Here is a 23,304-nt window from a genome sequence, read left to right on the forward strand (position 1 = left end):
AAAATGAAGTTTTCTTGTTTGGTTTAAAATATTTTCAAATTGGGGAAATGTTGGTCAAAGCATACAAAATTTCGGTTAGGAAGAATAAATTCAAGAGAGCTACTACATAACATTGTGACTGTAGTTAGTAACAATGCATTGCATACTTGAAAATGGCTAAGAGAGTAGCTAAAAGAGAGGTCACCACAAAAAAAGTTAAGTATGTGAGGTAATGTATATGTTAATTAGTTTGATTTAGCCACAGTGTATACATATTTCAAAATACCATGCTGTTCACCATAAATATATGCAATTTGTATTTGTCAATTAAATAAGATTACATTAATAAAATGAAAAGGCATGTATTGTTTAATCTGCAAATGTTGGGGGAGTTTCCAGATCCTTTTTTCTTTCTTCTTTTTTTTTTTTTTTTTTTTTTGACATGGGGTCTTACTCTGTTACCCAGGCTGGAGTGGTGCAGTGGCACGATCTTGGCTCACTGCAGCCTCCGCCTCCCGGGTTCAAGCGATTCTAATGTCTCAGCCTCTCGAGTAGCTGGGATTACAGGTGCCCGCCATCACACCCAGCTAATTTTTGTATTTTTAGTAAATATGGGGTTTCACCACGTTGACCAGGCTGGTCTCGAACTCCTGGCCTCAAGTGAGCCACCCGCCTCAGCCTCCCAAAGTGCTAGGATTACAGGCATGAGCCTCCACCCCCAGCCCTTTTTTTCTTTATGGTGAAAAAAGTGTATATTTGGAATTAACCTGCTGGACTCAGTTTAGATAATCCCAGTTTTGTAGGCAATATTGAAAGCATCACAGTCAGGAGGCAGTCTAACATATGCCTTCTCTCCAGCAGGCCTGATTGGGGTGTAGACCTGGCCACATCATTGTCAATAGAGCTTCTTCATGGCCTGTCTGATCTGTTGTTGGGCTTGATATCTACAGTGAACACAAGTGTTTTGCTGTCATCTTTTTCACTGGCTGACTTAGTGCCTTAAAGGGATTTTGGTGCTGGCATAGTAGTCAAGTTTGTATCTTCTCTGAGTGTTCCTCTGAGGATGTTTGGGCTGCGTTTGGAACCATAGTGTCTTGGGCCACCAGAAGGTGGTGATGTGCAGATTGTGTGTGTGGGGGGTGGGGTGGATGCCTTTTAGCCCTGCCTGCTTGGCCTTCATAGCCTTGGCTTTGGCTTTGGCTTTGGCTTTGGTTTTGGGAGGGGCAGGGACCACCTTCCTTTTAATGCCATCTTCATGAAAAGGATCTCCAGATAATCTTTTTTTCATTACCTTCTAATATATTTCCATTATGGCAAGAGAAAATACTCTTTATGACTTCAATAAACTTAAACTCATTGAGTTGTATTTTCTTATTTAAATTTATTGAGTTCCACTTTTCATCATGAATAACATTCCTTGCCTTGATTATATTTCTTGCCTACTTTGTCAGATACTAATATAGCCACCCAGCAATCTTATGATGAGAGTTTGCATGGTATATGTTTTTATGTCCTTTTTATGTATTATCTTTCTGTGTGTCCACTGTGGCTGAGTGGAACTCTGTCATCTTCTAGCTCTGTGTAAAATCAGAGAATTACTCAGCTTACAGTTTCTTTGTAGTTTTTTGCCGATCTTGTGGGATATCACACTATTGTGTGAGGATAGATACTGAGACACAAAATGAGCCCTGTGCATATTTCTGGAGCACTTCCTCTGTATAGCTTCCTCCACTCCAGTACTCTGCTTTACAAATTCCGGTTGCCTGGGCCTCTCTGAACTTTGATTTCTGTCTCCTCAGCTCAGCAAATGGCTGTGTTCTTTTAGGGTTCCTCCTTTCCATGTAGCAGTTCAGAAAGTGTCTCCAGACAGGAATCTGTGGTGTGATCCTTGTGCTTACTTTGTTTTCCTTCTTGTGTGTATCACAGTTCTGTGACCCAGTTTCTGGAACTGATTTTCTCCAGTTTTCTAATTGTTTATAGCTGAAAGCCATGCGTAGTACCAGTTATTCTGATATAGGTGGAACTTCTTAATTTTTTAATTATAAGTTTCTATCCAGGTTACCTCAAAGCTGTTTCCTTTTGGTAACATTTGTTATTGGAAATAATTTTACTGTTACAGTCTTGTCCCAGTGTGTAATGACATGTGCAAAAGGGTATTCATAACAGCATCAAAAGAAAGGGGAAAAGCATAGCAGTTTATCAATAGAGAACTGGATAAGTGAAGGTAACACATTGTAGTGGTGTATGCCCTCTAGTCATCACAAAAAATGAATTAGGCAGGTGTATCTGTTAAGATGTAGTAATGTCCAGGCTTGACGCAGTGGCTCACCCTTGTACTCCCAGCACTTTGGGAGGCTGAGGTGGGCAGATCACCTGAGCCCAGGAGTTTGAGACCAGCCTGGACAACACTGCAAAACCCTGTCTCTGCAAAAAAATACAAAAAATTAGATGGTCATGGTAGCGTGTGCCTGTAGTCCCAGCTACCTGGGAGGCCGAGGTGGGAGAATCACGTGAGCCCAGGCAGCCAAGGCTGCAGTGAGCTGTGATTGCCCTCCAGCCTAGGCAATAAAGTAAGACCCTGTCTCAAAAAAAAAACAAAAAAAAAAAAGTAGAAAGATGTAGTAATGTCCAGAATGTATTAAGTTAAAAAGCAAAAAAAGTATGATGCAGGAGTTACATATATGTACTATGTACTTTTTTTTCTTTTTTTTTTTTGAGATGAAGTGTTGCTCTGTTGCCCAGGCTGGAGTGCAGTGGCACGATCTCAGCTCACTGCAACCTCTGCCTCCTGGGTTCAAGAGATTCTCCTGCCTCAGCCTCCCGAGTAGCTGGGATTACAGGTGCCCGCCACCACACCTGGCTAATTTTTGCATTTTTAGTAGAGACGGGATTTCACCATGTTGGCCAGGCTGGTCTCGAACTCCTGACCTCAGGTGATCCGCCTGCCTCGGCCTCCCATAGTGCTGGGATTACAGGCGTGAGCCACTGCGCCCAGCCTAGATGTCTCTTTACTAAGACTATTACACATCTCATTAGTAAAAATTGACCATCACTAATCAACTAGAAAATGAAAGAGTTGGACAAAAACATTTCCTGGGTCCACTCTAGGACTATTATTCTAAAATTCTGGTACCAATAGTAACCTTTCTTTTAAAATTATAAATTATTTTATTTTATTTTTTAGAGGCTATACATGCATATGACAACGAAAAAGCAGCATAAAGACCTGACAAGGGGCCGGGTGCGGTGGCTCATGCCTGTAATCTCAGCACTTTGGGAGGCTGAGGCAGGTGGATCACCTGAGGTCTCTACTAAAAATACAAAAATTAGCTGGGTGTGGTGGCAGGCGCCTGTAATCCCAGCTACTCCGGAGGCTGAGGCAGGAGAATCGCTTGAATCTGGGAGGTGGAGATTGCAGTGTGCTGAGATCACACCACTGCACTCCAGCCTGGGTGATATAGCAAGACTCCATCTCAAAGGAAAAAAAAAAAGAGAGAGACATCTAATTTTATGCCAGGTCTGGGTTAGTTTCTAGCCCTGTCAGTGAGTAACCATGTGACTTCAGGCAAGATATTAACTTCTGACCTTCCTTTTTCTCATTTATAAATGGGGGCCAAATATCATCCTTATATGGAGAATTATGAGAACTAAGTGAGATGACGTAAATACCTAAAATGCTATCTGGTAGATGGCTTCTCTTTTCTTTTCCTAAGACAAAATGCATATCAACCTTGGCTTTTAACACAGATCAGCCTTTTCACAAATAGTTCTTCGTGTTTGCATCAGACATTCCTTAGAGATAAATCATACTGTGAAAGACAAATCTCATTTATTTATTTATTTATTATTTACAGAATGTTTTCAGGAAAGTGAACATCTCAAGGAAAGTCTTAAATGTTGCTTATTGCATCTCTTTGGAGCCATTGTAGCCGGTGGGCAGGTAAGGAAAGTGTTGAAATTTAATAAATAAAATTATAATTAACAGTGCAAAAAGCTTTCCATGGATTGTTTAGTATGTTCTTTGTCTTTTTATAATTTCATTCACCATACAAATATTGAACTTATATATTGTAACTAATCTACTTCTTTTATTTTCCAAAAAACGTAAGTAATATTTAGCACTGACAATAAAATTACTGAATAAATAAACAAATTTAACAATTTTTGGTATTGTAAGTTCTTATTTATGTTAGCTTTCAAGCACTAGTTTTTATTTCAGATGATAGAGGAAGTCAACCTCATCAGTCCACTTGATGAAATCGAAGTCTAGTAGTTTGGTTTCTAAAGACATGAATTTATTCACTCTTCTGTGTACTTATAATACTAAATGTATTTTTGTGAGTGTATATGTTTTTTTTTCAACAAATCCAACTACTGTTTTAAAATTTACAAAAAAGAATTTCTAGTATTTTTTTAAGGTAAGCATCTAAGTGCTGTTATAAACTTTCCTGTTTTTGTTTTTTGAAATGGGGTCTCGCTGTGTTTCCCAGGCTGGAGTGCAGAAGTGCGACTATTGGCTCACTGCAACCTCTGCCTCCCAGGTTCAAGCAATCCTCCCACTTCAGCCTCCCAAGTAGCTGGGACTACAGGCACACACCACCATGCCCAGTTAATTTTTGTATTTTTAGCAAACATGAGGTTTTGCCATATTGCCCAGGCGGGTCGAACTGCTGGGCTCAAGCGATCTGCCCACCTCAGCCTCCCCAAGTACCGGAATTACAGGCGTGAGTCCCCCGTGCCCTACCACTGTCATAAACTTTGAATATAAATTCTAGTTGACGAAAGGATTATAGTTCAGAAAGTACGTGTATAAACATGTGTTTTCTTAAGCCACACAGTTTAAATCAGAGGTTCCTAACACTTGTACTTTTTATAGCACACATCCCCTTGGCAATCTGATAAAGCCCTTTGTCAGAATGTTTTAAATGCCTGAAATAAAGGAAACCAATTATACTGAAATGCAGTTACTAAAATATTAATAAAACAAATCTGTGACATAGTAATATGTGCTTCTTTATAATACATTAAATTAAAAAAGCTATAACAGCAAGTCTAGAAACTAATGTAACTTCCAAGAAGAAATTAGCATAAATGATATTTTGAGTGACTGTAACAGCTGTAATAAATGAAAATGCATATGATTTTTACTGATGACAAAATCACAAGTTTGTTTTGTTTTGTTTTGTTTGTTGTTGTTGTTTTGAGACAGGGTTTTGTTCTGCTGGCCAGAGTGGAGTGCAGTGGCTCTATCATGGCTCACTGCAGCCTTGGCCTCCTGGCTCAGTCAGTTCTCCCACTTCAGCCTCCTAAGGAGCTGGGACTACAGGTGCACACCACCACACTCAGCTAATTTTTGTGTTTTTGTAAAGACACTCTTTTGCCATGTTGTCCAGGTTGAGCAATTCGTGGCTCAAGCAACCTGCCCACTTCAGACTCCCAAAGTGCTGGGATTACAGGTGTGAGTCACTGTGCCTAGCCAACAAAATCACAAGTATTATTTATACTACTGTTGTTTTGTTGCTTACATTTAAACTTGAAGGAAATACTAAATTTTAGTTAGAAATTAGTAGAAATTAAGATATCTGGTTTTTTCCATCCAAGTTTATAAATCTCTATAATTCCCTCCCTCTATCCCTCTGTTTCTTTCTCTATCTTAGGTAGAAAGTTTTTATCTTCTCTTTTTTAACTATCAGTTTTTTCTTTCACATTAAACATTCTCTTACTAGCATCAGTGTACTATGTTCTTAATATTGTTGTACCAAATTACATATTTAAATTATAATTTAAAAAACTTAGAAACCTGTATTTTTTAAAACTTAAGTAAATTTTATTTAAAGATACAAAATTATGCCAATAATACACTAGGCATATTACCTTATTATTTTTGGCATTTAGGAGGAAATCCTTGTCTACATTCAGGACAGCGTCATGAAGTTTAATGCTTAGATATTTATTTGAGTTCAAGAGCCTTTTTATAAGGCTTTTTAACTTATAGCTGTAGGGAACTTTTAATCTTCTAGCAGTAAGCAACTGCTACTTGTTTGATAATGTATTTATCATTTCTTATTCTGTTTGGAGATTTGAGAGAGTGTAATCTTCATTTCTCAAGTGAACTTCATAAACAGTTGACTTTATGTATTTGGGAGATTTCTTTTTATTTAATATGTCCAATTGAGATATATTTTATTGAGTATTAATTTTGTAAATACCATTCTGAGTTTAAGAGTTTCCTGGCCGGGCATGGTGGCTCACCCCTGTAATCACAGCACTTTGGGAGGCTGAGGTGGGTGGATCATGAGGTCAGGAAATCGAGACCATCCTGGCTAACATGGTGAAACCCTGTATGTACTAAAAATACAAAAAAAAATTAGCCGGGCGTGGTTGTGGGCGCCTGTAATCCCTGCTACTCTGGAGGCTGAGGCAGGAGAATGGCGTGAACCCGGGAGGCGGAGCTTGCAGCGAGCCGAGATCGCACCACTGCACTCCAGCCTGGGCAACAGAGCGAGACTTCATCTCAAAAAAAAAAGAGTTTCTTATCTGTTTGTATTAATGCAATTCCCCTTTCCTCCTTGTTTTTGCTCTGTTTTGTTTTCTCTCTGTATGTTTTTTTTCATTGCATGGCCCTTATGCTCAATGGCCTTTTTAAAAAATATATTTTTATTCCTTTTTACTCTTGTACCTTGTTAGCCTCCAGAGCACTAGTGAAATTTCCATTTCTTTTGTTTTATTTGTCCTGTCCTTTTTTTGGCACCTAGCCAGAGTCCCTAGTTAGGTTTCCAGGTGGTCTGTGTGACCTTCTCCTCTTCACCCTAGTAGAAGAAAAGAGTCTCCTTGTAGTGAGAGGGATGGTGACCAGAATCTTATTTTTCAGTGTAAGTTTGCTTAATCACATTCCAGTATTAGCTGATTTCCTTCTTTTGGATCATTATGTCCCCATTTCTATCATTTCTCTACTACAGTGAAAAAATGATTAAGTATACAGGAATAAAAATGGAAGTGGCATTGTTATGACTAATATAGAAGCTGATTGGATCCCCTTCTCTTTTCGAAAACACAGAGACTTGTTCTTGTTAGTGCCTAGGGGTAGTCAAACCCCAGGAGACCTCCATAATGAAACCTAACACTAAAATCAAGTAGATACTGGAAGTCCAATTATTATTTTATGTACCAAAAATCCTTGTGATCCAGGCATAGCTATAGTGGGATTTATATCAAAGTTGGAAAGTTGTTTGTTGAATATGGCATTAGTACAAGGGTGTTTAGAGGAATTGAATATATAAAGGCTAAAGAATGGTCATGTCATAAAGATCAGAAAAATCAAAGTCTAATTACTGGTTTCCTTTCCCAAAGCATCATATCTGGGCTTCCCATTGGCATATTTGAAACCTGTCCTGTTTTGTGTTATGTTAAAAACAAAGATTTTGTAGCCAGACTGACCTAGGTTTGAGTGTCCATCTCTAACTAGTTATGTGACTTTGGATAAACTATTTACATATGTTTTAGTTTATTAATTTATGATACGGAAATAGTAACATTTATGGGATATTTGTAAGGACTAAATGACATAATATATGTACAGCACTTAACAAAGTACTTGTACTTTTAAAAACTTAAGTAAATAAAAATTTTATCCGTTAGATCTATGATTTGCTTTATGTAGCAGTTAATAAAATTAAAGCAGCTTAAGTTACTTTTCTAATTAAAAACAAAGTAATAAATAATTCAGAGTTAATCTGGTGCCTCTGGGATCTTCAGGGATTCAGTTTTCTTTTGAATGTCAATCTGTCATGCTTACTATTCTATTTCATGCTGCAAGATAGCTTCTAGAGTTCTAGCCATTATGTTCACATTTGGGGCTCTAAGATAGAGGGGGTAAGGAAGAAGGATACAAATGGCATGTGTCAAGTATCTTTTAAAGAGATACTGAGGCCGGGCATGGTGGCTTACACCTATAATCCCAGAACTTTGGGAGACCGAGGTGGCAGGATCTCTGAGCCCCAGAGTTCAAGACGAGCCTGAGCAACACAGGGAGACCCTGTCTCTACAAAAAAGTTTTTTTAAATTAGTCAGGTGTGATGGTGCACACCTGTGGTCCCAGCTACTCAGGAGGCTGAGGCAGGAGGATCACTTGAGCCTGAATAGTTGAGGCTGCAGTGAGCTATGATCATGTCACTGCGTTTCAACGTGGGTGACAGAGGAAGACCTTGTCTGAAAAAATAAAAAACAAAATAAAGAGGTCCTGAAAAGCTGACACTCCCTGTCTTTTGATCTCATTTGCCAAACTTGGTCATATGACTATAGAGAAGGAAAATATGTCCACATAAAAAATGTGATAAAACTTGCTTCCTTGGCCTCCTTAGCAGCAGGGGCGGCTAGGAAATGTGAATTTATTCTGGGTGGCTACGTGTTCAGGAAAACATCAGTTTCTCTGAATGAGGAAGGTGAAGGAAATTGAATGTTGGGTGGGCCATTAGCAGTTTCTTCCATAGCAGTAATTATTGTTGTTGATATTATGTATTATATTGATAATTATTGATGAAAACAGTCCTAATGGCTTAAGTGCTAATTCAGATAATTTTGCATGACTATGTTCTGTTTCATTATGTGGTAATTTGACAATTTAGGGCAATACATATTGTTTATTTCTGTGTTCTTCTGGTCACCTTGACATATAGCTACCAATTACTTAGTATATGGAATTTCAGAAATATGTTTGTAGAATCAAAACCAAACCAGTCATCTTACGTGTTTAAATCAGTTGTGATGGATTTTCTGTAACCAACCTGAAAACCTTAGAGAGACTTAATCGATTTGAGGTTGTTTTTTATGTTTCATTTTGCCTAAGAAATCCAGGGTTAGGCAGTTTTGAGCTGGTACAGCAACTCAATAAGAACATCAAGGACTGAGGTCCTTCAATATTCCTATTCTTTCTGTAGCCTGCTACTTTAATCATGGACTTATCTCTTCATGATATAAAGGTGGCTGCAAGCATTATGTTTACATTCTAGGCAGGAAAAGGTGAAAGGCCCAAGAGCAAAGGGTCCTTCCCTTTTTGTTTATAAAATGATACCCTCTTCATAGTCTACTACCATATATCCTTGACCAGAACTATGTCACATGGCTACCCTTAGCCACAAGAGAGAGTGTAAAGTGAGTTTTCTGAGAGGAAGGGAAGATTTAATATGTATGAACCACTAGCAGTGTCTATCAGAGTATCTGTTACAAATTTTTATGTGTTTATTAAAAGAAAAGGTTGCCTGCAGATGTATTAAATTCTCATTGTTGCAAACATACACAACTTCATTAGGTTTAGGTTTCATTTTTATTGTCTCTAATGTTTCAGAGGAATGCTTTGCAAGCAATTTCTCCAGCCACTATGGAAGTTCTTATGCGAGTTTTGGCAGATTGTGATTCCTGGGAGGATGGAGATCCTGAAGAAGTGGGTAGGAAGGCAGAACTAACTCTGAAGTGCCTTACAGAAGTGGTACATATCCTTCTCAGTAGCAACTCTGATCAGCGTCAAGTGGAAACCAGTACTATTCTGGAGAACTATTTTAAATTGCTAAATTCAGATCATTCAGCTTTACCTAATCAAAGAAGGTCCAGACAGTGGGAAAACCGATTTATTGCTCTACAGATCAAAATGCTGAGTAAGTATTACATAATGACAACTTTTTCTGAGTCTGTTTTTTATTTTCATATCTACCACTTTCTTTTGAAATACAAGGCCATTGTATGGAAAGTATTGATTGTTTAATTCAGATATCATATGACTGCTTAGACTTTGACTTCAAAATAATTTATATAGAATTGATGTGTTTGTTACAACCTCTTTGCTTTAACAATAACAAAGTCAAGTCTCTATATTGTTTTGAAAGTGTAATCTCCTAAAAGCATCAATGTGAAAAAGAAAGTTAGCCAAGACTTTGAAATTCTAGGAAAAGTAAATTTTCAGAAAGCACCATTTGTAGTAACCTATGGTAAAGAGTCACATACAATGAATTTTGTATGTGCCTCTATAACATCTCTGTAGAGGTCACTTCAAAAATCTGCCCTTTCTCTAGAGGGCCTCCGTTTTTATTTCTTTTTTTCCTCAGAGCCTGTGTGTGTGTGTGTGTGTGTGTGTGTGTGTGTGTGTGTGTGTTTCTCTTCCCTTCTCTTTGTGTTGGTTGTTTTGTGTCATTCTGCTTATTTATCTCTGTCTCTATGCTCTGCAAGCCCCTTCACCAATATATTATGATTTCTTGTTGTGTTCCCATGTAAGGTTGTTAAATACAAATATTATTAACTGATAGTTCCTTTTAGAAGTAAAACGTTTTCATTAGAGCTAAACTAGGAAATTCAGATAAGTAAAAAGAAAAGTTATTTATATCCTGCCACTCACTCATAACGAACATTAATTGTTTGGTGTATAGCTTCTAAAGGCATAAAAATGCTTTTATGTGCTTTTGTGTGTTAGTGTCGTTTTAAAAATACTGAACATCAAAGTTGTTTTAAAAATTTAAAAGAAAAATGATTAGAGTAAATGTTTATATGATCCCAAATTTTCATTTTTATATGGATCATTTTCTTTTTATTTTCCTAGATACCATCACAGCCATGTTAGATTGTACAGATAGACCTGTTCTTCAGGCCATTTTTCTTAACAGCAATTGCTTTGAACATCTCATACGACTGCTACAGAACTGCAAGGTATTTTTCTATTATTGTTGTTGTCTTTGTTTTTAAGAAGCTATTTTTCGTTTTTGTTTTGATTCACATTTGAACATATTTTTACTAATTTTTATACTTAATCTCTGTTTGCATTTAATTACATAACCAAGTTTTATCTTGAATCGAAACTAGTATTAAATCACTTGTAATTGTCTAAATACTTTAAAGGTAGTCAAACTGGAATTTCTTTGTATGGGAAGAATTTCAGTTCATGAAGTATATTATTTTCATTCCATCCAGAAATATCCTTGAGGCCCTTTAAGTAATTAGTTGCTTCTGAGCTCTTCTAACTATTTGTGTCTGAATATACTAAGATGAGTCTTTGAAAAACAATTGTTTCTCATGGAAACACTGTCTTCTACCAGTTTGTAGACTCCAAGTTACATACCCTGTAAATACAGGCCACTGATTATAGGGAGTGTTATATAAAACATGTGGATTCCTTGGTGCAAACCTATTACTCTAACTCAAATTGTATGTCATTCACTGAATAATGTTTTTGTATAAGAAATAGCTTTTTTTTTGAGATGGAGTCTCGCCCTGTTGCCAGGCTGGAGTGCAGTGGTGCAATCTGCAGCCTCCACCTCCTGGGTTCAAGCAATTCTCCTGCCTCAGCCTCCCGAGTAGCTGTGACTACAGGTGGGCGCCACCATGCCCAGCTAATTTTTTGTATTTGTAGTAGAGACCGGGTTTCACCATGTTGGCCAGGATGGTCTCCATCTCTTGACCTTGTGATCTGCCCACCTCAGCCTCCCAAAGTGCTGGGATTACAGGCGTGAGCCACCGCGCCTGGCCAAGACATAGCTTTTTAATTAAATGATTTATCTAACCAATATTTATTGTGTACCAATTGTATATCAGACACTTTTCTTTTGAGGTCACAAAATATATGTTGTCTTCATAATGACTACTTTATAAATTAGGCACGAAGTTTCAGAGTGAGAGTTTCAGTTTAGTTCTTTTTGACTTCATGGCCATTATTCCTAAGTTTTACACCATGTAATGACCTAAATGATGATTTTGGGTGTTTATTTCCATTCTTCTCTCCAAATATGTGATATGTTTGTATAATTTAAATAAAATTCATAAATGATTTGGTGCCCTTTCAGGGTCAAATAACATTTTTTATTACAATTAAAGTAATACATACTCATTGTAAATGGAAACATTGATAGCATATTGATTCTCCCATACAATAATAAATATATGAATTCCAAAATTGTTGCTCATAGATGAAAACTGGTAATAATTCCCATACTTCCTAATGTAAAAATATATATTTCTATTAATGAAAAAGTAAGATCCCACATCAAGCTGAATAATATCAATAGGATACTTTTGTAAATATATTTTTGATAGCTCAAAATCATATTATAACATTAATACAAACAAAATTTTGAAGCAACCAGCTACTTGATAGCTTTTCCATTATCAGTGTTAACCTTTTCTGCAGTTGTTCAGAGGCTGTGGAAGTTAATGCAGATTTGTAGAAACCTTAATATGTTTGTAAGTGAATTTTGCACAATGTACAATTATATTTTGTTGCAAAACAATTTTGATGCCAAAATATGAAATATGGAGAACAGACTTCTTGAAACATTAAAAAAAAATTTGTTTCTGAAATGTCAACACACTCATCTTCTTTTCTACCTTGATCTTTTTTACTGTGTAGCACTGTGGCGACTCTTCAGTCTTTCTGGAATATTACCCTTTCTAAAAATACTGGCATTCCCTGTTTGGTTCTAGGCTCTTTTCTCCAACCTTTCTTAATTTGCTTATCCTTTGGATGTCTCACCTTTGGATGTGTGGCTTTAGATATTATCTATAATACCCAAATTTCTTGTTGTTAGTTCAGCTCTCTTGAGGAATTCCACTTGAATGTCTCTCAAAATTTTCAAATTTGCCACATCTAAAATGGAACAGTTCATCCCCTACTCTTTAGTCTCCCCTTTCTTATCTTATCCCTACAGCTGCTTAAGTCACCCAGGCTGGAGTGAGGTGGTATGATCTCAGCTCACTGCAACCTCTGCCTCCTGGGTTCAAGCGATTCTCCTGCCTCAGCCCCCCAAATAGCTGGGATTACAGGTGCCTGCCACCATGCCTGGCTAATTTTTGTATTTTTACTAGAGACGGGGTTTCACCATGTTGGCCAGGTTGGTCTTGAACTCCTGACCTCAGGTGATTGGCCTGCCTTAGCCCCCAGAAATGCTGGGATTACAGGCGTGAGCCACTGTGCCCGGCCTGCTTTTCTTGTATTTCTAATTTAAGTCAAAGGCACCGTTATCAACCCAGTTTCTCAAAGGAGGAACTTGGAAATCAATCTCGGCTTTTCCTGATCTCTCATCTCCCACATCTGCTTATGTCACCAAAGTGGACAATTTCGTTTTTTAAACATTTCTCAAATACAGGTTTTTATTCTCACTGTCATTGCTTTATTTCAGGCTTTAATTTTTTTGCCAGATTATGGCAACATTTACTTGTTTTCTCCTTTTTCACTCTTTTTTTTTTTTTTTTTTGGAGACAGTCTTGCTCTGTCGCCCAGGCTAGAGTGCAGTGGCTCAGTCTCTGCTCACTGAACCTCCACCTCCTGGGTTCAAGCAATTCTCCTGCCTCAGCCTCCCAAGTAGCTGGGATTATAGGCACCCGCCACCATACCTGGCTAATTTTCGTATTTTTAGTAGAGATGGGGTTTCACCACCTTGGCCAGGCTGGTCTAGAACTCCAGACCTTGTGATTCACCTGCCTCGGCCTCCCAAAGTGCTGGGATTATAGGCGTGAGCCACCAAGCCCGGCCCCTTTTCACCCTTATCCCCTTCTACATTGAAGCCAAAACTATCTTTTCGATACATCAATGTTATCGTATCAGTCCTTTGCTTAACATGTTCTCCCAAACCATGAAAATATTCTAGTGATCTTTAAATCTCCATACCATGACTTGTGCAAGGCTCTAAGACATGTGACTCAAGGCCTGCCTATTAAGCCTTTCTTACAAAGACCCTTATTAAACCCTTCATGTTTTCTTATTCATGCTTTTTAAATCTATCTCCTTGATGCTTTTATAGCTACTTGAAATAATTTCTTTTCTGCTCTTTTAAAAAAATTACTACGTAATATTTTCTGATGGTCTAGATAGATACATATTAGTATCTTTTAGAAGTCTGTGGGGTGACACTTAAACTTTTTGTGTTTCATACTCAACTGTGGTCTATTTGAAGGCAGGCAGGCTGACTTTAATCTCTTCTCTCCCATCATTAGGTATTTGGCACACAGTAGAAGCTTAATAAATAAAGTTGAAAATCGATTAAATTTGCAGTTGGTTGCCTAGAACAACAGGATTATGCTAGGGTAAGGGAGCAGAATAAATATCAGAAGCAAAATGTATTTGGTTTAAAAATTTGCTTGGCTGCACAACTCTCTGCCAAAAAAGGGGCATAAAAATGCTTTTCCTCTTCCCTTTTCATCTTTATAGCTAGTATTTTATAATCGAAAACTCAGGCTTATTTTAAAAGTATTAGAACAGCTACATCATTTATTAAATGATATAAACTCCAATGGGAGACTACCCTCCTTTTCTGTATAACTATGTTAACAAATTTTAAATTATTATGATATATATTGGAATATGATTAATTTGAAAATTAGGATTCATTACAATTTTTTTCACTACCAGTAAGTCTTTATTTATTGATTGTATCTTCCCAGGGAAAGGAGGAGGGGAGGGAAAAGAGTCAGCATGTGTATTACAGAATGATTAGGAAATGGGAAAGGAAGTACCCAGTACAGCAAAATCAACTATCAAATAAACCCCTCAGTGATGGGGTCACCAAAGCCCAAAGGAGCTCAGTCTCCTGCAGTTCAGGAATGAGGGGAAGGGATCAGGGAAAGAACACACAGGTACCCTCCCTCTCTCCCCATAAATTCAAGATTTCACACAAAGCTTTGGTTTCTAGCAGTAAACATGGAGTTATATCCTTCTATCTCCTATTAAACAATCTTGTGGCCACTTTGACATAAGTTTCTTATACCCACATAAAAGTTCCAGAGTGACTTGGATATATATTCATATTCCCTTTCTTGCCCTCCAGACCCCACTTTCTACATGGAAGGCCCCCAATTGTTTCTATCTGCTTTAAGATGAAAGATTAAGTAGGTTTGATCCATCCAAAATACAGCAGTGTCCTAAGTATTTGACATGAATCACATCAAGAAAGGGTCTTGACTTGGGAGATTGGGAACAAGGGATGGAGAGTTCCTAGCTTCTTCTGGATTTTTGCATAAATCATTTAAGAATTGCAGAGATACCCCAAGAATTAACCAAGTATGTGTGTGGGTGTATAGGTTTCTTTTGGAGGAGGGGAATGTAAAAGAGGGCAGAGTAGGAGACAAGTTTTCGGGACAAAACATCTGGTCCAGTAGGTAATAGGGTAAGGAGAACAGAAAAGAAAGGATGGTTCAAGATCCTCACTTTAGGCCAGACGCAGTGGCTCAAACCTAATCCCAGCACTTTGGGAGGCCGAGGCAGGCAGATCATCTGAGGTCAGGAGTTCCAGACCAGCCTGGCCAACATGGCAAAACCCCGCCTCTATTAAAAATACAAAAATTAGCCAGGCATAGTGGCATGCTCCTATAATCCCAGCTATTCGGGAGGCTGAGGCAAGAGAATCACTTGAACCCCAGAGGCGGAGGTTGCAGTGAGCCGAGATCACCCCACTGCACTCCAGCCTGGGTGACAGAGTAAGACTCCATCTCAAAAAAAAAAAAAAAAAAAGATCCCCACTTTGTTTCAGGTCTTTCTGCCTGTCGCAGAAAAGATGTCAAAGATGCTTTGGCTATTTTTCTCTCAATACAAAAAAGAAACTTGTAAACAATAAAACTCTGAAGGAATATGGAGAGAAACCAACACATATTTGCACAAACTAGGCCATGTAGTGATCACCAACTCAGTGAAGTCCTATGAAGCTCAAACAAATACAATAACTAGAGGCGGGTAGCATTTAAGAGACACGAGAACCTAGGATCAGACACACACCACAAAATTAGGGGTCAGTTTAACAAACCTAAGCTCTAAAATACAAAAGAAGCACATTCAGCTTCATAAATCTTAAAGGTCAGTCTTATGTTACAATTTGAAACCACAGTTTAAAGACAGTTATTTCTTTTTGCAGAATCAAATATTTTCACCATTTTTCTCTAGGACATCGTGGATGTTGCAATGGAGGAAATGCTTGTGTTCAGATGAATAAATTTACTAAATCTCTGCTTTTGTCTCTTTTTTGAAAGTGATTCTTTTCATTTTCTGTTTTAACTTAAAAAGAATAAAATTTAATTGGTTAGAAATATTTTCCTTTGCCACTTTGAGAAAAATGTTTTAAAGTCAAATTTCAGAAAAATCTTTCTTTAACAATGAACATATCTTGCGTCTGCTATTGATGGGCATAATTTTAAAATAGGCATATTGAAGTTTATTTTATGACATATGGATTGATTTTTTAAATGCACATTTAAATTAATTATTACCCACATAACTGGCTTGAATGTTTGGCTGTAATTATTCACCTTATAAGTTCTCATGTAAGAAATAGGATGTCTTTAAAAAAAACTTTTTTTTATAGATTTAAGAGGTACAAGTGCAGTTTTGTTACATGGATATATTCCATGAACTCTAGGTTTTTAGTGTACCCATTGCCCAAATAGTGAACATTATATCCAATGGATAATTTTTCAACCTCGAGCCTCCTTTCATCTTCCTACCTTTTGGAGTCTCCAGTGTCTGTTATTCTATTTTGTATGTTCATGTGTACCCATTGATTAGCTCCCACTTACAACTGAGAGCATCCAGTAGAAGTAGCATTTTTTTACTTTTAAGGTAAAGCTTATTTTTTTCATTATGAAAATGTTACTTCTTATAGGAAAAAAGGTAAATATAGAAAAATAAAATAAATTATATATGATTATTTCTAGCCCATATACATTTTTAAAGTCTTTTTAAAAATAATTGTGGGGCCAGGCACGGTGGCTCATGCCTGTAATCCCAGTACTTTGGGAGGCCGAGGCGGGCGGATCACTTGAGGTCAGGAGTTCCAGACTAGCCTGGCCAACATGGAAACCCCGTCTCTACTAAAAATACAAAAAAGTTAGCCAGGTGTCGTGGCGCATGCCTGTAATCCCAGCTACTTGGGAGGCTGAGGCAAGAGAATTGCGTGAACCCCGGAGGCGGAGGTTACGGTGAGCCTAGATCACACCACTGCACTCCAGCCTGGGTGACAGAGCAAGACTCTGTCTTAAGAAAAGACAAGAAAAGAAGGAAAGGAAGGAAAGGGAAAGGGAAAGGGAAGGGAAGGGAGAAAGGAAAGGAAAGGAAAGGAAAGGAAAGGAAGAAAGGAAAGGAATTATGTTAAAATATATATAACATAAAAATTTAGCATCTTAACCATTTTTTAGTGTACACTTCAGTGGTGTTAAATACATTTACATTATTGTGCAGCCCATCTCCAGAGCTCTTCATCTTGTAAAATGAAAACTCTATACCCATTAAACAGCTCCCTGGTTTCCTCTCTCCTCAGCCCCTGGAAACCACTATTCTACTTTCTGTCTCTATGAATTTGACTACTCTAGATGCCTCATAAAGATGGAATCATATAGTATTTTTTCTTCTATGACTGCCTTATTTCACTTAGCATAGTGTCCTCAAGATTCGTCCATGTCGTAGCATGTGTCAGAATTTCCTTCGTTTATAACACTGAATAATATTCCATTGTATGTATATACCACATTTTGCTTATTCATCCATCATTGGACATTTGGGTTGCGTCCACCTTTTGGCTACTGCTGTTAATATGGGTATAAGAAATATCTCTTCAAGATACCATTTTCAGTTCTTTTGGGTATATACATACCCAGAAGTAGGATTACTATATATATGGTAATTCACTTTTTAATATTTTTTGAGGAACTTCTGTATTGTTTTCCATAGTAGCTGTACCATTTTACATTCATACCAACAGTGCACAAAGTTTTCAATGTCTACACATCCCTGCCAGCAGTAGTGTTGTTTTTTTTCTTTTTTGATAGTGGCTGTCCTAATGGGTATGAGGTAGTATTTCATTGTGCTTTTGATTTGCCTTTCTCTAATGATTAGTGATATTGAGCATCCTTTTTGTGTGCTTATTGGCCATTTGTATATCTATCTTTGGAGAAATGTCTATTCAAGTCCTTTGCCCATTTTAAAATCAGATTTGTTATTGTCTTGTTGATTTGTAAAGTCTTTTTTGTTATGCATTAACACTAGTGTGAGCATTTGATGCATGTAATTTTGTACTTTTGTTTCATTTAAGATATTTCATTATTTTCATGTGCCATAATTTTAATGTCTATATAATATTGTATTAAGTGGATGTACCATAATTTACTTAACTACACCCTGCTAGTAGAAACTTAATTTGTTTCCAAAATAGAATTTTACTTCTGGTAGAATTACTGGGTCATAGGGCATACACTTTTCTTGTTTCTTTTTTAAATTAGGGAACAGAACATTGTGTAAAAACAAGTTGTAACTCATTGGAAAATATAGAAAAGTAGAAAAATAGCAGAAATATGGTTAAGGTTCTTGATATATATGCAATTTGCTTTTGAATTCTTTTACTAATTTATACATGTAGCAGCAATGTGGAAGAGTACATAACTAAGCTGGGCATGGTGGCTCATGCCTGTAATCCCAGCACTTTGGGAAGCTGAGGCAGGTGGATCACGAGGTCAGGAGTTCGAGACCAGCCTGGCCGATATGGTGAAACCCCGTCTCTACTAAAAATACAAAAAAAAAAAAAAATTAGCTGGGTGTGGTGGTGCGCACCTGTAGTCTCAGCTGCTCAGGAGGCTGAGGCAAAACAGTTGCTTGAACCCAGGAGATGGAGGTTGCAGTGAGCTGAGATCGTGCCACTGCACTCCAGCCTGGGCAACAGAGTGAGACTCTGTCTCAAAAAAAAAAAAAAGGATATAGGATATTTCCATGTATCATGATGGTATCAGAAATTTTTTAGAGAGCTTCATAAAGCCTTTGTAAATGAAACTACTTCAAAGAGCTTTTACCTTTCTATTTGAGGTATTCTTTTCATTGATTTCCTGCTGAGGAATACCAGGGGTTAATTCTATGAGAGTAATTCAGAATAAAGATTTTAGTATCAGCTCCTTGAATTTTTTCACACTGTTTTGAGGGATATCTCTGAAAGCATTTATGTCACTTCACTGCAGTAAAGAACAGCGTCAAAATCAAATAGTAAAGAATATATTGGTGAAGTAAATTGTTATAAAGACAAATTCAGTGATAAAGCCAACATCTCACATGTGTAAAGAATCTGCTAATCCGCTGGACGCGGTAGCTCACACCTGTAATCCCAGCACTTTGGGAAGCCGAGGCAGGCGGATCACAAGGTTAGGAGATTGAGACCACCCTGGCTAACACAGTGAAACCCCGTCTCTACTAAAAATATAAAAAATTAGCCAGCTGTGGTGGTACGTGCCTGTAGTCCCAGCTACTGGGGAGACTGAGGCAGGAGAATCACTTGAACCCAGGAGGTGGAGGTTGCAGTGAGCCGAGATCACACCACTGCACTCCGGCCTGGGCGACAGAGGGAGACTCTATCTAAAAAAAAAGAATCTGCTTTATAGGGTCATCTTTAGGATACAATATAATTCCTACTAAAATTTGTTAGCATTGGTTTTTCTTCAGTATATGAAACTCAGATATAACAAATTTCTGATATGAATATCTTTTTAAAAAATACAAAGCTGTTTGTCATAGCTATCATGATGGTGAGCTAATATTTGTTCTTTATAGGCCAAAGTTTCTTAAAATTTACATCCGGAATCATGACCTTTAAAAGTTAATTCTTTGATACCACCTATCACATTTTGTTTTGAAACAAAAATGCTGGAGAAGAAATCCCTTTAAAGAGGGAAAACCAGCTGGGCATGGTGGTGGCTCATGCCTGTAATCCCAGCATTCTGGGAGGCCAAGGCGGGTCGATCACTTGAGGTCAGGAGTTCGAGACCAGCCTGGCCAACATGGCGAAACCCCATCTCTACTAAAAATACAAAAATTAGCTGGGCATGGTAGCACACCTCTGTAATCCCAGCTACTAGAGAGGCTGAAGAATCGTTTGAACTTAGAGGGTGAAGGTTGCAGTGAGCCATCACACCACTGCACTCCAGCCTGGGTGACAGAGCGGGACTCTGTCTCAAAAAAACAAAAACAAGCAAAAAAACAGGGAAAACCAAGCTTTGGGACCTGGGCCTTCCCTGCTGGCAGTAATAGTCTTCCTTATTTCTGGAATTTTTTTTTGTCAGAATTACTTTAGATTTATCACTATTCATTGAAGCCATTAAGTCTTCACAACAAAGAGGAATCTTTGAAATAAGCTTCTAAACTTCTTCATTATACAAATAAGGAAAAATGTCCTAAGGCATTAAATGATTAGCCCAAGGTCAACACTAATAATTGATGGAGGTAGGATTTCTAACCCAGGTTTTCTGACCCTAAGTCCATTGTAATATATAATTTTCTAATTGTATTACTGGAACTTAAGGTCACAGTTTAGTCAGTAGGGAAAAATGTTTTCTGTATATTAAATATAGGAGAATCAAAGGTTTTATTGATATAAAAACATTTTATGGACATAGTTGATATGATGATTCCTGAATATATAAAAATCTTTGAAATCTTATGAAAACCTAACTCCCCAAATATACTGCATGATGCCACAGATGTCCACGATTACTTTTTGTTTAAATTATTTGTTTGTTAGTAAAGAAATGAATCCTTTATGTTCTTTTTATATAGTAGTATAGAATAAAGACAGTTTTGCTATTTAGACCCATTGGAAACTTTGGCAAATAAAGTTTAAAATATCATAAACAATTTATGAATCAGATGGACAACCTTAGGCTGACTGCTGCTGTTTTCATGCTTTCTTTTTGTATGAGATTCATCAGCCTATTTAAGTATGCGTTGATTTCCGTAAGTATTTGTGTAAAGGCTTCTCGGCTTGGCAAATGAGTTTCATCATACTATAGAGTACTTTACAATTCCATGGAATCATACATTTAACTTTTATGATAGATACGATGAACCTTAAGCATTTATCAGTTATTTTGTTTTACTAAATTACAGGGATATGATTTGAATTAATGTAAATATTTTAAGCTGCCCAAAGATACTTGAATTAATGAAAAGAATAGGCCAGGCTCAGTGGCTCACGCCTGTAATCCCAGCACTTTTGGAGGCCAACGCGGGCGGATCATCTGAGGTTGGGAGTTCTAGACCAGCCTGACCAACATGGTGAAACCCCGTCTCTACTAAAAATACAAAAAAATTAGCTAGGCGTGGTGGCACATGCCTGTAATCCCAGCCACTCAGGAGGCTGAGGCAGGAGAATTGATTGAACCCAGGAGGTGGAGGTTGCGGTGAGCCGAGACTGCGCCATTGCACTCCAGCCTGGGCTACGAGAGTGAAACTCCGTCTCAAAAAAAGAAGAGAAAAGCAAAGAAGAAAACTATTATCTTTAGTAGCAAGGAGAAGAATTCAAAACCATTACCTAGTCTTTACAGCTGCTAAAATCTTGGTGTTTTTGACTGTTTCTTAGGGTAGATTTTTAGAAATACAGTTACTGGGTTAAAGAATAAGAATTGTTTGTTTGTTTGTTTGTTTGTTTTTGAGGCGGAGTTTTGCTCTTGTTGCCCAGGCTGGAGTGCAATGGCTCGATCTCGGCTCACCGCAACCTCCACCTCCCAGGTTCAAGCAAGTCTCCTGCCTCAGCCTCCCGAGTAGCTGAGATTACAGGCATGCACCACTAAGCCCTGCTAATTTTGTATTTTTAGTGGAGACGGGGTTTTCCCATGTTGAGGCTGGTCTCGAACTCCTGACCTCAGGTGATCCGCCCACCTCAGCCTCCCAAAGTGCAGGGATTGCAGGAGTGAGCCACCACGCCCGGCCCAAGAATTGTTTTAAAGATTCTTCTTACGGATTGCTATATTTCTTTCTGGAAAGATTTTACTCATTTTTACACTGACCAGTTTTATCTGACTATTTGTTTCCCTTGACCTAAATATGAAATATTATTCTTTTAAAAACCTTTGCTTGTAATAATACCACCTTTCATTTGTTTTTTGTTTGTTTTGTTTGTTTGTTTTTTTGAGTCAGAGTCTCGCTCTGTCACCTAGGCTGGAGTGTAGTGGCTCTATCCCTGCTCACTGCAACCTCCACCTCCCGGGTTCAGGTGATTCTCCTGCCTCAGCCTCCCAAGTAGCTGGGACTACAGGCTAGTTTTTGTATTTTTAGTAGAGACAGAGTTTCACCATGTTGGCCAGGCTGGTCTGGAACTCCTGACCTCAGGTGATCCGCCCACCTCAGCCTCCCAAAGTTCTGGGATTACAGGCATGAGCCACCACACCCAGCCGACACCTTTCATTTGTTAAGTCTCTGTTATGTGCCAGATACTATGCTAATAAGCTAGTGTGGATTATGTCATTTAATATGTATAGCTATGTGATGAGGTATTTTTCTCCCTATTTTTGAGAAAAGCTTGGAGAAGTAGTTTTCCTTGAAATCAGACAGCCAATAAGTTGCAGAACCAAAATTCAAACTCAGGTCTCTGATTCCAAGGCCTGTAGTGTATATATCAATTTATTGTTATGTTAAGCCTTATATATACTCTTGCATAACATATAATACCATACCTCTATGCAGTTTATTTTATATTGCATATTTCAGCATGTAACTCGACCTTTTGTTTTCTCATTTCTGAAATAATAGAACTTCCTAAGAACCTTCTTCCTTAGGATGCTCTTAATAAATTCCTTTATAAATCTGTCTCTCACTTTGAGTATCATTTGAATTTTTTTTCAAACTGTGGGCAAGTTGAAGGCCTTTTGGGATGCTGACTTTTATATACTGAAACTAAAATACTTGATTTCTTTATTTTACTCAGAAGAGGGTAATGCCCATGTATGCTAGAGGTAATCTCAATTTTCCTTTACAGAATACAAATGAATATAAATGAAGCTCAATTCTTGATGACTTTGGAGAATACTTTTAAACTGATGTTTTAACAAAATGTGTGGTCAGATAAATTTTGGAAATGCTGCACCCTGACCTCCCTTGTCAAAGTACACATTGGCATATTTGAGACTCTGAGGAAGTACTTCTAGAAAGAACCGTTTTTAAAGTTAGTTTGATAGCACTTCACAAACTTCCTTAACTATAGAACCATACTGGGTGTTACGTACTACGGTATCTTTGGTTTGTGTCAGTAACAGCTTTCCTTCTTTTTTGTGTGTATTAGTCCATTTTCATGCTGCTTATAAAGACATACCGGAGACTGGACAATTTACAAAAGTTTAATGAACTCATGGTTTCTTGTGGCTGGGGAGGCCTCACAATCATGGTGGAAGGTGAATGACACGTCTCACATGGCGTCAGACAAGAGAAGAGAGATTGTGCAGGGAAACTTCCCTTTATAAAACCATCAGATCTAATGAGACTTATTCACTTACCATGAGAACTCCCACCGAGTTTCTCCCACAACACATGGGAATTTGGGGAGCTACAGTTCAAGATGA

At 37.8% G+C, this 23,304-nt stretch overlaps 1 protein-coding gene across 4 annotated transcripts in view; it reads left to right on the top strand.

Annotated features, from left to right (window-relative positions):
- Positions 1–23,304, top strand: part of NBEAL1 (neurobeachin like 1) — a 208,360-nt gene that overhangs the window by 59,104 nt on the left and 125,952 nt on the right. For all 4 annotated transcript variants that reach the window (XM_055379437.2, XM_055379438.2, XM_019022754.4 and 1 more), the window contains 3 exons: positions 3,834–3,919; positions 9,323–9,629; positions 10,565–10,671. In XM_055379437.2, the coding sequence (XP_055235412.2) occupies positions 3,834–3,919; positions 9,323–9,629; positions 10,565–10,671 (500 nt within the window). The remainder of the gene's footprint in view (positions 1–3,833; positions 3,920–9,322; positions 9,630–10,564; positions 10,672–23,304) is intronic.

Source organism: Gorilla gorilla, chromosome 11 (genome assembly GCF_029281585.2).
Source record: "Gorilla gorilla gorilla isolate KB3781 chromosome 11, NHGRI_mGorGor1-v2.1_pri, whole genome shotgun sequence".
Lineage (NCBI taxonomy): Eukaryota > Metazoa > Chordata > Mammalia > Primates > Hominidae > Gorilla > Gorilla gorilla.